At 35.9% G+C, this 18,743-nt stretch overlaps 1 protein-coding gene across 2 annotated transcripts; it reads right to left on the bottom strand.

The window, feature by feature from the left end:
- Positions 1–431: 431 nt before the first annotated feature.
- txnl4a (thioredoxin-like 4A) lies at positions 432–13,838 on the bottom strand. Of its 2 annotated transcripts, none has more exons than XM_041782453.1 (4): positions 13,702–13,838; positions 13,288–13,467; positions 1,089–1,192; positions 432–889 (listed from the first exon to the last, which is right to left on the bottom strand). In XM_041782453.1, the coding sequence occupies exons 2-4, from the start codon at positions 13,438–13,440 to the stop codon at positions 718–720; spliced, it is 429 nt and encodes a 142-aa protein (XP_041638387.1). In that variant the 5' UTR covers positions 13,441–13,467; positions 13,702–13,838; the 3' UTR covers positions 432–717. The 2 variants fall into 2 exon arrangements, with proteins under 2 accessions (XP_041638387.1, XP_041638388.1); XM_041782454.1 differs by having other exon boundaries at positions 13,755–13,826.
- Positions 13,839–18,743: the final 4,905 nt, after the last annotated feature.

Raw genomic sequence — 18,743 nt, forward strand, 5'->3', positions numbered from 1 at the left:
GACACAACAAGAATTGAACCTCCTCATATGAGTGTGCTATTGTAACCCAGCTGCAGTTTCAGTAATCCATTTCTCATTTAATTTTCTTTGAATATAAACTTTGTCAGTTTAATTTTGATTTGATATATTTTATGTTGTATATAAAATGCCCTCTAAGCATCTACAGCTTTACATCACACTGCCTACAGTGTGTCTATAAAGTCATCACAGATACACCCTGTAGGTGTATCAGAATCAACATGATTGCATTAGTTAGACATTACTTGAAACTAGCTCTTGCTGTAGTAACTCTGTAGGTCATGAAAGGCCTTAGTCGTGTTAGTAAGTCTGTCACATCTCTTATCACTGGACTACGGTAAACAACTGCCATGCAAACACAACTGTGTCCATTTAAGAAAGCATATAGTGTTATTCTTACTGTTTGGAACAACTTTAAGGACCTACAGCATTACTCTATATTAAATATGCAACCATCTTTATTACACCATTTCAACACTGAGTTTAAAACAACTAAATATGTTCACACACATTTATAAATGGCACAATGCAATACAACAATGATCGATGAATAAAAAGAACACTGTCATGTTGCACTGGATGCCTGGAAAACAAGCATGTAAAAAGAATAGAAAAGCTTCCTTGCTTCCTGCATGTTTAGTCTCTGTTGCGTCACAAATATGAAGAAAAAGATGAAAACTGGAGAGGAAGAAAAAAAAATCAGTATCTGTATTTTGTAGAATAATCCTTTGGGGACACCACGAGACCTCTTCCTTTTCTTGCACCGCGGTAAACGGTTTCAATAATGTCAATCATCTCCTGCTTGTCCTCCATTGTCCAGTTTATCTTGTTGTTGTTTCCAGTCCCCAGATCAATCATGATGTGCTTGTTCCTGAAAAATCATTAGAATGATAATAAATGAAACAGAGAAGTTCTGAGGTTTAACAGTGGTTCATTAACTACGTCTGACGGAGGGTTTTAAATGACCAAGCCTTTATAGAGAAGAATAAGTTAACCTGTATTACTTTAATCATCATGAAATAATTAACATTTACTCTCATGTTGTTTGTCTATAAATGAAAATGTCATACCTGAAAAAGAACATGACCGTGCAGGGGTCATACAACTCGTACATCTTGTTGAAGTCAGGTACTTCTGTGATATCCACCAGATAGATGACGGCAAAATTCTTGACCTGTCATGACAGGTTAGTGGTTAACAACAACACCTTAATAACAATAAATCAAAAAAGAAACCAAGAAAACATTTATCTTGGACTTCTGGTTTTAAGGAGTTAAGGTAGCTGCTTTGTCAGTAAAGTAAAGCCATCATATCCTTCTAATATATTTACATTAGGCCATTAAAATAAACCCTGAATGATAACAAAAGCAATAAAATTAAAGTTACACCAATAAAGAACCTCAGATTTCACAACACTTTGCTTTGTGTTTGATGTTCCAAACTGAGCCAGAAAACTTCAGACTGTGGATTAAATATCCAAAACCCTCTGAAGAGTCAACTAATCAAACCTTCAAAAGAAAAACATCAAATAAATTACATATGATGAGGTATTAAAATTGCAGGTTAAATAGGATTTTCAGACAAGTTACTCCATGTCAAGAGCATTTTGATTATGAGCTACAGGTGTATAAAACAACAGCCATAGATGACAACAAAAAAAGCTAAAAGGTGGAGAAAATAAAGGCTTGTAGGTCAAGGATTGGACACGATAAATCTTGGTTTTGGTTCAGTTGTTGTTCTGACGTTATTCACTTAGAGCAGTGATACTCAACATGTAGCTCATTTGTGATGATTTGTGGCTCTTTTATGTCTAAATTTGAAACATTATTCCTCCAGAAAACCTTTAAAAAGGACAATTTTACCTCAAAAATCATCCACTGCAAGTAACATTAATCAGTTTGTTTCTCACGCTTATACAGTAGGCTTTAACTGTCATCTCTATTTTTGTCTGTATATTTCCGTTGCCCTTATTTGCAATTTTTTGCTACTTTATTTCCATTTTTACTGCTTTTGAGCCATTTTTGATAGGGATGCACCGATCCATTTTTTTTCCAGTTCCGATTACCAGTACCAATTCCGATATTTTTTTAACAATTATTATTGTTGTTGGTATGTGTGAGGTTACATGAGGCTGTAGTAAACCACCCAGCTCCTCTTATTACAAATTAAAAACATACAAAAATGAATTAAATTTAAATGTATTCCAAACAAATTTATTGTAACTACTACTAAATATTGATTGACTAGTCGGTTAAACTAATAACTTATCATTTTTTATGAACATGGGCTTGAAGTCCCTGTCTATAATGCTTTTTAATGAACCTCCCGCCACTAGAGACCGCTGTAGCTTCAGTCAATGGCCGCAGCCTTCCTCTCTGACCCTTCACCAGATATAAACAATGAGAAGCTCGGCGGTGGCTAACCTGTTAGCGTATAGTAGGAAGACCGCGGTACGACAGTTTTCCAAAGAAGTAAATGGAAATAAAGTGGTATGTGGGCTGTCGAGGGTTAAGCTCACGTATGACTACTCACCTGAAGTGAAAAGAGGCCAAATATCAAAGCACCATATTAATCTGTAAAGAGGAACAAAGGCGGGCGACGCTAGCGCTAGCCACGCTGTATTATCATGCTAACGTCACACCCACTCTTCTTTGTGTTCTCTCATCTTTAGACTAGTTTTGACTATTCTAAATATAAGTTTACGTTTAATCTACTCGGTAATTATATGGCAAAGAACATCCTAACTAATACTAGCTCAGCTACACAGACTGTCTCGTGTTAGACCGCGGTGCATTCATGGTCTACCGCAAACTGTAAGATGGATTTGGATCAGTCACTTGGATCGAGATCGTCAGTCAGTTATCCGATCTATTAATTCCGATACCGATATCGGATCAGATCAGTCCCATCCCTGATTTTGACACTTTTATCCAGCTGTTTGCTAATTTTTGCACCTTTTCTTTGCCTTCTTTGCCATTTTTTGCCTCATTTAAACTGCCTTTTGCAATTAAATGTCACTACTTTCCCATTTTTCCACTTTGATGCTTTTTGCCCATTTTCCCCTGTGTAATTCTGATTTTTGCCTTGTTAAGTCAAATTTCCCTAAGGGAACAATAAAGTGTATCATATCGTATTATATTTTACTCATATTTCTCTTGGTTTTTGCCACTTTAGGACCATTTTTGCCACCTGTAACTCGTGTTTTTGCCAATTTGCACCCATTTTTGGCACTTTCTGCCCCTTTATGCCACTTTCCTCCCAGTGTTTGCCACTTTAGCCCATTTTTAACACTTCTTTTTGTCACTTTTTTCCCCTTTTTGACACTTTTATCTGTTTGCAAATTTTTGCACCTTTTTATTGCCATTTTTTTTGCTCATTTAAGCTGCCTTTGCAATTAAATGCCACTAGTTTCCCTTTATCCCACTCTTTGATGCTTTTTGCCCATTTTTCTCCCCTTTATTCTGATTTTTGCCTATTTAAGTTACTTTTGATTTTTCTCCAGGTTTTAGCCACTTCTGAACCATTTTTCCACCGGTAACTCATTTTTTGGTCTCTTTTCACCCATTTCTGACACTTACTTTCTGCCCTTTTATGCCACTTTTCTCCGAGTGTTTGTCGCTTTAAGCCCATTTTTCCCCTTTTTGACACTTTATTCCTGCTTTGTTTTATTTTTTGACCCTTTTCGCCAATTTAAGCTGCTGTTTGCAATTTAATGCCACTTTTCTCAGATTTTTCCCATTTCAGTCACTTTTCACTCATTTTTTGCAACGTTTTCGCCACTTTTAACTCATTTGGTCACTTCCCGCCCATTTTTGCCACTTTTCTCCCAGTGTTTGCTGCTCTTTGACCACTTTAGCCACCATCAACTTATTTTTATTCCCACTTAACTCCTATTAGATTGTGGCCTTTGTAAATGTATTTTTCAACAGTTTGGCTCTTTGGTTGAGTAACACTGACTTAGAGACTGACTGACTTCTGCCAGTGTTTACAAATATTCTCTGTTATGAACCAGTTTACCTACAGTCAGTGCTATTGTTCATATTCACAGAGCAGCTAACGATGCTAACACCTAAACACACGCTGTTTATAAGCTGCCTCACCTTTTCAGCGATGCTAACACCTAAACACATTAGGCATGTTTACATGGACCACTTGCAATCGGAATAAATTCCTGATCGGAATGAAAATGCTTCATATACACACTCCATTCGGAATGAAATCTTCCAATCCGGCGCATTCGGAAAGGAATTTCACACCGAACGAGAGGGGTGGTTTATGTCAATCATTCAGATCAGCGTCCATGAAAACACTTGATCTGATCACCTCTCCCCGTTTGGGGTGTTTTTGTCTTACTGCGCATGTCTGCCCCACGTGACATGCTTCGTTATTCTCCTCCTCTGAATGGACTGCAGAAGAAGCCTATGTACCGCTGAGCTGCTTTGACAGGGGAAGCACCAGAATATCAGAACTGTCTGCAGCACACGATAAAGGTCTATTTCTAAGTACAATAAAGTAAAAATAAAGATAATATAAAGTACGAACACGAGTGGAAAAACCAATATTTTCGCACGGGGATGAATTGAAAAACACGAGCGAGCGTCCTGACGGTGTAAAGCAGGGTTCCTTACTTTTATCCCAAAATATTTCAAGATCAGAAAGCCGAGGGGCAGACATTGGATTTTTTCCATTACACCATTAAATGTTTTGGATGTTCAAAGATATAATCTAAGCAGGACAGACATAAATGTGCTATGGATGACAACATTTTTTAATTTACATTTTTAGACTCATAGAGCTACAACCCTCACCTACTGAGTGAAAACTTGACTTTAGCGCACATATGAGCCCTGCAGTTGTTCTTCTGCATATCCATTCAATCAGAATCCCCCTTACTCCCCTGCATGCGTCATGAACTGACCCATCTCTGTGTGTAATTTTGGATGCCTTTTAGCACTGCACCAAGTCATAGGACAGCCTGTGTACAGATTAGGATTACATTTGTAGTTATAAAGAATTTGTTTTTACAGTGAGAGGAATTTTTACCATTTGATGAGACCCGGAGTTAAAAACACCACAGGATGTCCCGTTTAACTAAGTGATCGAGACCATAATTGCACTTCTTGTTGACATAAAATTATATCGTATGTAAATAAATTTAGTTTAACTTAGTTTGGCATTAAAGATTTTTATAATAAGGGGTTAAATCAGGCTGAAACTGAACTGAATCACTCACCAAAGTAAGGTATGATGTCTGTGTTTGTGGCTGATGGACTATTACGCAGGGAAAGTATTTGCTATCCTGACAGCAGCTGTTTTAATCCCTCACAGATAGAAGTTTGGTTTTTAAAAGGCAAAAACCTCTGGCTCTGATATTTGTTAAGGCCTAGAGATGCAGACAGGACTGCACTCTGTGAGGGAGCGAATTGCAGCTATGCATGGTGGTTAAATTCTTCATCTTAAAAAAAATAAAACAAAAAAGAATTTAAAAAACATAAAAAGTAGACAAAATAAATTAATCTCCTTCAGTGTAAAAAATCGTGCCGTCTCAGCCTAGTTTTTGACAGCATGTTTGCAGAGCTGAGAGGATGTGCTGCTGGGCGCTCTGCTGTGTCTTTTAATGATGTTCCTCCCTGCTCTAAAGGGAGTCAATTTACCATAGGCTATTTAAATCATTTATCGCATTGTATTACGACCTTTCCTTGCTATAATGATAGATAAATTGTGATAAGTGAGTGGAAATTTGTATGTGAAATACGTTAATATTGTAGATTAATATTAAAAAATATCAATTTTTTTCCCCAAACGTCTTGTGGGCCAGATGACTCCTGTTGGCACTGGACCTGGCCCGCCGGCCGTCATTTGGGGATGGCTAGTGTAAGTCAGGAGGTTTGTTTACAGATGCAGAAGAAGAATTTCTTCCTCTATGGCAAACTGTCAGTAGATTTAACAGGTGGGACGATAAGGCGCATGTCAGAACATTTATATTCAGATCAGACTGAGATGCCTGAGCACATGTATCTGAATCAGATTGAATCTTCCAGCGTCCGTGTGGACAGAAACGATTTCATCTCTGATCCGAATGAATTTAATCTGATAGTGAAAAAAAGGCTCCTGTAACCGCAGCTAGTGTTTATAAGCTACCTCACCTTTACAGCCATGCTAACAGCTAAACACTGTTTATAAGCTACCTCACCTTTACAGCCATGCTAACAGCTAAACACTGTTTATAAGCTACCTCACCTTTACAGCCATGCCAACATCTAAACACACTGTTTATAAGCTACCTCACCTTTACAGCCATGCTAACATCTAAACACACTGTTTATAAGCTACCTCACCTTTACAGCCATGCTAACATCTAAACACTGTTTATAAGCTACCTCACCTTTTCAGCCATGCTAACATCTAAACACTGTTTATAAGCTACCTCACCTTTACAGCCATGCTAACATCTAAACACTGTTTATAAGCTACCTCACCTTTACAGCCATGCTAACATCTAAACACTGTTTATAAGCTACCTCACCTTTACAGCCATGCTAACATCTAAACACTGTTTATAAGCTACCTCACCTTTTCAGCTATGCTAACATCTAAACACTGTTTATAAGCTACCTCACCTTTTCAGCCATGCTAACAGCTAAACACTGTTTATAAGCTACCTCACCTTTTCAGCCATGCTAACATCTAAACACTGTTTATAAGCTACCTCACCTTTACAGCCATGCTAACATCTAAACACTGTTTATAAGCTACCTCACCTTTTCAGCCATGCTAACATCTAAACACTGTTTATAAGCTACCTCACCTTTACAGCCATGCTAACATCTAAACACTGTTTATAAGCTACCTCACCTTTTCAGCCATGCTAACATCTAAACACTGTTTATAAGCTACCTCACCTTTACAGCTATGCTAACATCTAAACACTGTTTATAAGCTACCTCACCTTTTCAGCTATGCTAACATCTAAACACTGTTTATAAGCTACCTCACCTTTACAGCCATGCTAACATCTAAACACTGTTTATAAGCTACCTCACCTTTACAGCCATGCTAACATCTAAACACTGTTTATAAGCTACCTCACCTTTACAGCTATGCTAACATCTAAACACTGTTTATAAGCTACCTCACCTTTTCAGCTATGCTAACATCTAAACACTGTTTATAAGCTACCCCACCTTTTCAGCCATGCTAACATCTAAACACACTGTTTATAAGCTACCTCACCTTTACAGCCATGCTAACATCTAAACACTGTTTATAAGCTACCCCACCTTTTCAGCCATGCTAACATCTAAACACACTGTTTATAAGCTACCTCACCTTTTCAGCCATGCTAACATCTAAACGTTGTTTATAAGCTACCTCACCTTTTCAGCCATGCTAACACCTAAACACTGTTTATAAGCTACCTCACCTTTTCAGCCATGCTAACATCTAAACACTGTTTATAAGCTACCTCACCTTTACAGCCATGCTAACATCTAAACACTGTTTATAAGCTACCTCACCTTTTCAGCCATGCTAACATCTAAACACTGTTTATAAGCTACCTCACCTTTTCAGCCATGCTAACATCTAAACACTGTTTATAAGCTACCTCACCTTTTCAGCTATGCTAACATCTAAACACTGTTTATAAGCTACCTCACCTTTACAGCTATGCTAACATCTAAACACTGTTTATAAGCTACCTCACCTTTACAGCCATGCTAACATCTAAACACTGTTTATAAGCTACCTCACCTTTTCAGCCATGCTAACATCTAAACACTGTTTATAAGCTACCTCACCTTTACAGCCATGCTAACACCTAAACACTGTTTATAAGCTACCTCACCTTTTCAGCCATGCTAACATCTAAACACTGTTTATAAGCTACCTCACCTTTACAGCTATGCTAACATCTAAACACTGTTTATAAGCTACCTCACCTTTACAGCCATGCTAACATCTAAACACTGTTTATAAGCTACCTCACCTTTTCAGCCATGCTAACATCTAAACACTGTTTATAAGCTACCTCACCTTTACAGCCATGCTAACATCTAAACACTGTTTATAAGCTACCTCACCTTTTCAGCCATGCTAACATCTAAACACTGTTTATAAGCTACCTCACCTTTACAGCCATGCTAACATCTAAACACTGTTTATAAGCTACCTCACCTTTACAGCTATGCTAACATCTAAACACTGTTTATAAGCTACCTCACCTTTACAGCCATGCTAACATCTAAACACTGTTTATAAGCTACCTCACCTTTTCAGCCATGCTAAATGCTAAACACTGTTTATAAGCTACCTCACCTTTACAGCCATGCTAACATCTAAACACTGTTTATAAGCTACCTCACCTTTACAGCTATGCTAACATCTAAACACTGTTTATAAGCTACCTCACCTTTACAGCCATGCTAACATCTAAACACTGTTTATAAGCTACCTCACCTTTACAGCCATGCTAACATCTAAACACTGTTTATAAGCTACCTCACCTTTTCAGCCATGCTAAATGCTAAACACTGTTTATAAGCTACCTCACCTTTACAGCCATGCTAACATCTAAACACTGTTTATAAGCTACCTCACCTTTACAGCTATGCTAACATCTAAACACTGTTTATAAGCTACCTCACCTTTACAGCCATGCTAACATCTAAACACTGTTTATAAGCTACCTCACCTTTACAGCTATGCTAACATCTAAACACTGTTTATAAGCTACCTCACCTTTTCAGCCATGCTAACAGCTAAACACTGTTTATAAGCTACCTCACCTTTTCAGCCATGCTAACATCTAAACACTGTTTATAAGCTACCTCACCTTTTCAGCCATGCTAACATCTAAACACTGTTTATAAGCTACCTCACCTTTACAGCCATGCTAACATCTAAACACTGTTTATAAGCTACCTCACCTTTACAGCCATGCTAACACCTAAACACTGTTTATAAGCTACCTCACCTTTTCAGCCATGCTAACATCTAAACGTTGTTTATAAGCTACCTCACCTTTTCAGCCATGCTAACACCTAAACACTGTTTATAAGCTACCTCACCTTTACAGCCGTGCTAACACCTAAACACTGTTTATAAGCTACCTCACCTTTTCAGCCATGCTAACACCTAAACACTGTTTATAAGCTACCTCACCTTTTCAGCCATGCTAACACCTAAACACTGTTTATAAGCTACCTCACCTTTACAGCCATGCTAACACCTAAACACTGTTTATAAGCTACCTCACCTTTTCAGCCATGCTAACATCTAAACACTGTTTATAAGGTACCTCACCTTTTCAGCCATGCTAACATCTAAACACTGTTTATAAGCTACCTCACCTTTTCAGCTATGCTAACATCTAAACACTGTTTATAAGCTACCTCACCTTTTCAGCTATGCTAACATCTAAACACTGTTTATAAGCTACCTCACCTTTACAGCCATGCTAACACCTAAACACTGTTTATAAGCTACCTCACCTTTACAGCCATGCTAACACCTAAACACTGTTTATAAGCTACCTCACCTTTTCAGCCATGCTAACATCTAAACACTGTTTATAAGCTACCTCACCTTTACAGCCATGCTAACATCTAAACACTGTTTATAAGCTACCTCACCTTTACAGCTATGCTAACAGCTAAACACTGTTTATAAGCTACCTCACCTTTACAGCCATGCTAAATGCTAAACACTGTTTATAAGCTACCTCACCTTTACAGCCATGCTAACATCTAAACACTGTTTATAAGCTACCTCACCTTTTCAGCCATGCTAAATGCTAAACACTGTTTATAAGCTACCTCACCTTTACAGCTATGCTAACAGCTAAACACTGTTTATAAGCTACCTCACCTTTACAGCCATGCTAAATGCTAAACACTGTTTATAAGCTACCTCACCTTTACAGCCATGCTAACATCTAAACACTGTTTATAAGCTACCTCACCTTTTCAGCCATGCTAAATGCTAAACACTGTTTATAAGCTACCTCACCTTTACAGCCATGCTAACATCTAAACACTGTTTATAAGCTACCTCACCTTTACAGCTATGCTAACATCTAAACACTGTTTATAAGCTACCTCACCTTTTCAGCCATGCTAACAGCTAAACACTGTTTATAAGCTACCTCACCTTTTCAGCCATGCTAACATCTAAATACTGTTTATAAGCTACCTCACCTTTACAGCCATGCTAACATCTAAACACTGTTTATAAGCTACCTCACCTTTACAGCCATGCTAACATCTAAACACACTGTTTATAAGCTACCTCACCTTTACAGCCATGCTAACATCTAAAAACTGTTTATAAGCTACCTCACCTTTACAGCTATGCTAACATCTAAACATACTGTTTATAAGCTACCTCACCTTTACAGCCATGCTAACATCTAAACACTGTTTATAAGCTACCTCACCTTTTCAGCCATGCTAACATCTAAACGTTGTTTATAAGCTACCTCACCTTTTCAGCCATGCTAACACCTAAACACTGTTTATAAGCTACCTCACCTTTTCAGCCATGCTAACACCTAAACACTGTTTATAAGCTACCTCACCTTTTCAGCTATGCTAACATCTAAACACTGTTTATAAGCTACCTCACCTTTTCAGCTATGCTAACATCTAAACACTGTTTATAAGCTACCTCACCTTTACAGCCATGCTAACATCTAAACACTGTTTATAAGCTACCTCACCTTTACAGCTATGCTAACATCTAAACACTGTTTATAAGCTACCTCACCTTTTCAGCTATGCTAACATCTAAACACTGTTTATAAGCTACCTCACCTTTACAGCTATGCTAACATCTAAACACTGTTTATAAGCTACCTCACCTTTTCAGCTATGCTAACATCTAAACACTGTTTATAAGCTACCTCACCTTTTCAGCTATGCTAACATCTAAACACTGTTTATAAGCTACCTCACCTTTACAGCCATGCTAACATCTAAACACTGTTTATAAGCTACCTCACCTTTACAGCTATGCTAACATCTAAACACTGTTTATAAGCTACCTCACCTTTTCAGCTATGCTAACATCTAAACACTGTTTATAAGCTACCTCACCTTTACAGCTATGCTAACATCTAAACACTGTTTATAAGCTACCTCACCTTTTCAGCCATGCTAACATCTAAACACTGTTTATAAGCTACCTCACCTTTACAGCCATGCTAACATCTAAACACTGTTTATAAGCTCCCTCACCTTTACAGCCATGCTAACATCTAAACACTGTTTATAAGCTACCTCACCTTTACAGCTATGCTAACAACTAAACACACTGTTTATAAGCTAACTCACCTTTTCAGCCATGCTAACATCTAAATACTGTTTATAAGCTACCTCACCTTTACAGCCATGCTAACATCTAAAAACTGTTTATAAGCTACCTCACCTTTACAGCTATGCTAACATCTAAACATACTGTTTATAAGCTACCTCACCTTTACAGCCATGCTAACATCTAAACACTGTTTATAAGCTACCTCACCTTTACAGCCATGCTAACATCTAAACACTGTTTATAAGCTACCTCACCTTTACAGCCATGCTAACATCTAAACACTGTTTATAAGCTACCTCACCTTTACAGCCATGCTAACACCTAAACACACTGTTTATAAGCTACCTCACCTTTACAGCCATGCTAACACCTAAACACTGTTTATAAGCTACCTCACCTTTTCAGCCATGCTAACAACTAAACACTGTTTATAAGCTACCTCACCTTTTCAGCCATGCTAACATCTAAACACTGTTTATAAGCTACCTCACCTTTTCAGACATGCTAACATCTAAACACTGTTTATAAGCTACCTCACCTTTACAGCCATGCTAACATCTAAACACTGTTTATAAGCTACCTCACCTTTTCAGCCATGCTAACATCTAAACACTGTTTATAAGCTACCTCACCTTTACAGCCATGCTAACAGCTAAACACTGTTTATAAGCTACCTCACCTTTACAGCCATGCTAACATCTAAACACTGTTTATAAGCTACCTCACCTTTACAGACATGCTAACATCTAAACACTGTTTATAAGCTACCTCACCTTTACAGCCATGCTAACAGCTAAACACTGTTTATAAGCTACCTCACCTTTACAGCCATGCTAACATCTAAACACACTGTTTATAAGCTACCTCACCTTTTCAGCCATGCTAACATCTAAACACTGTTTATAAGCTACCTCACCTTTACAGCCATGCTAACACCTAAACACTGTTTATAAGCTACCTCACCTTTACAGCCATGCTAACACCTAAACACTGTTTATAAGCTACCTCACCTTTACAGCCATGCTAACATCTAAACACTGTTTATAAGCTACCTCACCTTTTCAGCCATGCTAACATCTAAACACTGTTTATAAGCTACCTCACCTTTACAGCCATGCTAACATCTAAACACTGTTTATAAGCTACCTCACCTTTACAGCCATGCTAACACCTAAACACACTGTTTATAAGCTACCTCACCTTTACAGCCATGCTAACACCTAAACACTGTTTATAAGCTACCTCACCTTTTCAGCCATGCTAACAACTAAACACTGTTTATAAGCTACCTCACCTTTTCAGCCATGCTAACATCTAAACACTGTTTATAAGCTACCTCACCTTTTCAGACATGCTAACATCTAAACACTGTTTATAAGCTACCTCACCTTTTCAGCCATGCTAACATCTAAACACTGTTTATAAGCTACCTCACCTTTACAGCCATGCTAACAGCTAAACACTGTTTATAAGCTACCTCACCTTTACAGCCATGCTAACATCTAAACACTGTTTATAAGCTACCTCACCTTTACAGACATGCTAACACCTAAACACACTGTTTATAAGCTACCTCACCTTTACAGCCATGCTAACACCTAAACACTGTTTATAAGCTACCTCACCTTTACAGCCATGCTAACACCTAAACACTGTTTATAAGCTACCTCACCTTTACAGCCATGCTAACATCTAAACACACTGTTTATAAGCTACCTCACCTTTACAGCCATGCTAACACCTAAACACTGTTTATAAGCTACCTCACCTTTACAGCCATGCTAACATCTAAACACTGTTTATAAGCTACCTCACCTTTTCAGCCATGCTAACATCTAAACACTGTTTATAAGCTACCTCACCTTTACAGCCATGCTAACATCTAAACACTGTTTATAAGCTACCTCACCTTTACAGCCATGCTAACATCTAAACACTGTTTATAAGCTACCTCACCTTTTCAGCGATGCTGTAGAGAACTTCGTCCATTTTCATACACGTTGGGTCCCAGTCGTGTCCGAAGCGGATCACCAGGACCCGGTCCTCCTCTGAGAGGATGGCTTGGTCCACCTGCCAGCCATTATGGAGATGTGGTAGCATGTACGACATGCTCAAATCTTTGTCTCACTTCCCAAGCTGGAGAAAAACACATAACACACATCATGTAGCAGGCAGGGGGAGTAAGGTTGGGATGACATCCTTATTTCGCTCCTACATCAGTCCAAACAGGGACCGTGAGTTTAGGATCGAAAGGCTGGCCTTATGAAACTGAGCTAAGCTAACATTAGCCATTTAGCAACGACAAGTACAGACGGACATTAAAGAAACCCACTGGAGGAAATTATAAACAGTGTCTAATGAAACCCCTACCGTAAAAACGGAAACGGCGTCTGCCGTTAAGATAACTTGCAGATGTTGGTTACCAGAAGATTCTTCTAATTCCAGTAAAGACGGCTGCTCATGGACCTGAACGAAAACGTTTTCCTTGTTTCCCCTACGTCATAAACAATCGACACTGTGAGTGCGGGCGCTTAGTGTTTACGTCATGCTTAGTGTTTACCATGGACTGCAGAAAGAATTGGACAAATTAATTGGTTAAAGCAGTTACTTAAAAAACCTCCAGCTCAATTTGGAAGATAGCTAGCTGCTCAAATGTCTGCTTTTTCTCGCCAAGCCTTCTTATCCTGGTCTCTCATCTACAAGCACAACTTTTCTCCTCACAAATATTACATCTGGAATAACAAACACAAGTCTCTCTTCATAAAAAACTGTTATTTTACTGGTAGATCAGCTTTTTAATTGGTCTTCTTTTCACATATGAAGAATTTCTGTCAAATATAGCATACCTGAAACACCTGGGGATTTAGCAAATGTTTTTAATGTTTGATCACCAATAAAGTCAATTAAGTTTCCTTCAAGCTTACCAGAGGTTTTATCCATCAAACTTTCACATTTAAAACAGGTTTAAAACTGATTTCAGCTGTAGCTTCTGCGATCTATGTCCTGAAACTGTTGTACATTTATTTTGGCGTTGCTCTGCTGTAAAGAAATTCTGGCGAAAACTCTGATTTCATTCACAATAAAATAGATAAACACTCTGAATTACTATGGAGGAACTGGACTCATGGAAAACGGTACAATGAAAACAGCTGTTTATTCTTGATAAATCTTTTATTATATTGGTCAAATTCCATATCTATAGTTGTACATTTTCAATACATTTTAAAATGAGTTCAAACAATATTTGAATTCCATCAAATTCTCTGAAGAACAAAAAGCAATTAAAAGAGTTTCAGCTTGTTACATGTTTGATATCTCTACATAGACACTCATCCCCCAGCATTTAATGTTTACTTGTTTGTTTGTTCTGTCTTTTTTCAATTGTTAATGCACCAAATACAACTGTATACATAAAATACACAACTGTATACATAAAATACACAACTGTATACATAAAATACACAACTGTATATATAAAATACACAACTGTATACATAAAATACACAACTGTATACATAAAATACACAACTGTATACATAAAATACACAACTGTATACATAAAATACACAACTGTAAACATAAAATACACAACTGTATACATAAAATACACAACTGTATACATAAAATACACAACTGTATATATAAAATACACAACTGTATATATAAAATACACAACTGTATATATAAAATACACAACTGTATACATAAAATACACAACTGTATATATAAAATACACAACTGTATATATAAAATACACAACTGTATACATAAAATACACAACTGTATATATAAAATACACAACTGTATATATAAAATACACAACTGTATACATAAAATACACAACTGTATATATAAAATACACAACTGTATACATAAAATACACAACTGTAAACATAAAATACACAACTGTATACATAAAATACACAACTGTATACATAAAATACACAACTGTATACATAAAATACACAACTGTATACATAAAATACACAACTGTATATATAAAATACACAACTGTATACATAAAATACACAACTGTATACATAAAATACACAACTGTATATATAAAATACACAACTGTATACATAAAATACACAACTGTAAACATAAAATACACAACTGTATACATAAAATACACAACTGTATACATAAAATACACAACTGTATACATAAAATACACAACTGTATACATAAAATACACAACTGTATATATAAAATACACAACTGTACATATAAAATACACAACTGTATATATAAAATACACAACTGTATATATAAAATACACAACTGTACATATAAAATACACAACTGTATATATAAAATACACAACTGTATATATAAAATACACAACTGTATACATAAATTACACAACTGTATATATAAAATACACAACTGTATATATAAAATACACAACTGTATACATAAAATACACAACTGTATATATAAAATACACAACTGTATACATAAAATACACAACTGTATACATAAAATACACAACTGTACATATAAAATACACAACTGTATATATAAAATACACAACTGTAAACATAAAATACACAACTGTATATATAAAATACACAACTGTATACATATAATACACAACTGTATATATAAAATACACAACTGTATATATAAAATACACAACTGTATACATATAATACACAACTGTATATATAAAATACACAACTGTATATATAAAATACACAACTGTTTATATAAAATACACAACTGTATACATAAAATACACAACTGTATATATAAAATACACAACTGTATATATAAAATACACAACTGTATACATAAAATACACAACTGTATATATAAAATACACAACTGTATACATAAAATACACAACTGTATATATAAAATACACAACTGTATATATAAAATACACAACTGTATACATAAAATACACAACTGTATATATAAAATACACAACTGTATATATAAAATACACAACTGTATACATAAAATACACAACTGTATATATAAAATACACAACTGTATATATAAAATACACAACTGTATATATAAAATACACAACTGTATACATAAAATACACAACTGTATATATAAAATACACAACTGTATACATATAATACACAACTGTATATATAAAATACACAACTGTATACATAAAATACACAACTGTATACATAAAATACACAACTGTATATATAAAATACACAACTGTATACATAAAATACACAACTGTATACATAAAATACACAACTGTATACATAAAATGAACCTCATTGTATTAATTGGCAAATTCCACAGACATAAAGCAAAGTTCTCAAAGTCCTTCCCAAACTTTTTTTTTTATGATAGAATTCAATTCTTATATGAATATGTTAAACTATGTGACAATGTAACACATTTTATCATTTTACAATGAGTTATTTCCTGTAATTCCCACTGACTTACTGTATAATCTTAATTTGTTGTGATGTTTTATTTATGTTATCTTTTGTAATATGTTAAGTTTGTTCTTCTTATATAATTATTTGCTTCCTTTGTACCATTAAAAAACTGTTTCTTTTTTTGTATGTATTGTGACTTTCAGTTGTCTTCCCTTTAGCAATATTTTCTGTTTTTTTTTCCTTTGTAATGCTTATTAATTTGTTGAACTGTTGTGTTTGTATTTATGTTTGCCCTTTCACCTGTAGGCTCCGTGCTACGTGTGTGTTTAGTCTTTATGTAGACTCTTTTAAACAACAAAGAAAAAAAGTAAAATATATAACTTACTGAACCTAGAAACACAGAGAGGCCAGATAAGTTAATACAAGCAAAAAGTAGCCGAGGCATAAATTATGTTTGTAAGTAAATTCAGTAAATTCATTCACCTGTTTAAATATGGTCATATAACACAAATAACCACTTACTGGAATGACCTGGTTGACTTTATTAGTACAACCTTTGAAAAAATACCTTAATGTTAGGAGGAGACCAAAAAGAATGCTGTGCCATCATAAACTATTTTTTAAATCAATAACTGACATCACCTAAACAGACAATAGGCATCCAGACACATTACTTTGTTTTAATTTGCATAAAGGTTAATTTTTAAGGATTTTATTTATTATTCAGTCTCTTTAGTGCCTTTACAAAATATTTCCTGAACACATATTTGCTGAAGAATTGTCTTTGATAAAAAGAAAAACCTCATCTTATAATAAATAGATATTTTTTTAAGAAAGTGATTTTTGAAGATTAAAGCTGTGTCTCCAGCATCCTCCCCCTAGGACATCCCACTGGTAGATGGTGAAAATACCTAAGCGAAAGGCGTACCATACTAGACAGATGTATTTTGTCTGCAACACCTTGGGTAAATTAAAAGCTGACATTTCCCAACACTGTTCATTCTGCAGCAGCCAGAACGAACACTTGAACGTTGTCCCAGCACGCCCACCCTCAGGGAGTCATACCACGTCTACACGGCCCTCTCCAGCTGACTAAACTTTAAATCACCATCATCACGGCTTGTTTATGTATTGCATAACAGAAATACCAGGAGACCTCTTCATCCTAAACAAAATTTGGATTGTCTAATTAAACATCTATTGTGTGAATGTTTTCAAGTTGTGCCTGCCATAAAACCAAGAAGACAAGGTTTTTATGTCTGTTTAGAGCAGTGCTACTCAACCCTGCTCAACCAAAGAGCCAAACTGTTGAAAAATACCTTTGCAAGAGCCACAATCTAAGTGATGAAGAGTGGCAAAAACAGCTTGGAGTAGCAATAAAAATAAGTTAAAGGTGGCAAAAATGGTCAAAAAGCAGCAAAAATGTGTGAAAAGGGGAGAAAAAATGGAAAATTGGTCAGAAAAATGGGTTTGAAAAATTGGGGAAAAAAGGAAACAAGTGGTATTTAATGGCAAACGGGACCTTATTTAGACAAGAATAGGTGAAAAATGGTAAAAAAAAAAAAAAAAAAGGGGGGGGGGGGCAAAAGTTGCAAAAATTGGGAAAAAGTGTCAAAAAGAAGTTGCAAAAATGGGCAAAATAGATGTAAAAAGGGGTATTCAATGGCAAAAGGTAGCTTAATTGGTCAAAACGTGGCAAAACATTGTAAAAAAGGGCAAAAGTGGGAAAAAATGGGGGGAAAGTGGCAAAAGGAAGCTGCAAAATGGCCCATAAAGGGTATAATTGGGTATTTAATGGCAAAAAGTAGCTTAAATTGGTGAAAAGTTGCAAAAATGGTCAAAAAGGGGCAAATAGTGGCAAAAAAATGAATGAAAGTGACTGGGCAACTGGGTAAAAAGCAGTCAAGAGTGGCAAAAATGGGCAAATAATAGGAAACAAGTGGTTTGTAATAGCAAAAGATAGCTCAAATGTGCAAAAAGTGGAAAAAAATGGTGAAAAGGCCAAAACTGGGCAAAAAAGTGGCAAAAGAAGAGGCAAATATTTGGGAGAAA

This window comes from Cheilinus undulatus, unplaced genomic scaffold, assembly GCF_018320785.1.
Source record: "Cheilinus undulatus unplaced genomic scaffold, ASM1832078v1 Contig17, whole genome shotgun sequence".
In the NCBI taxonomy this organism is placed as follows: domain Eukaryota; kingdom Metazoa; phylum Chordata; class Actinopteri; order Labriformes; family Labridae; genus Cheilinus; species Cheilinus undulatus.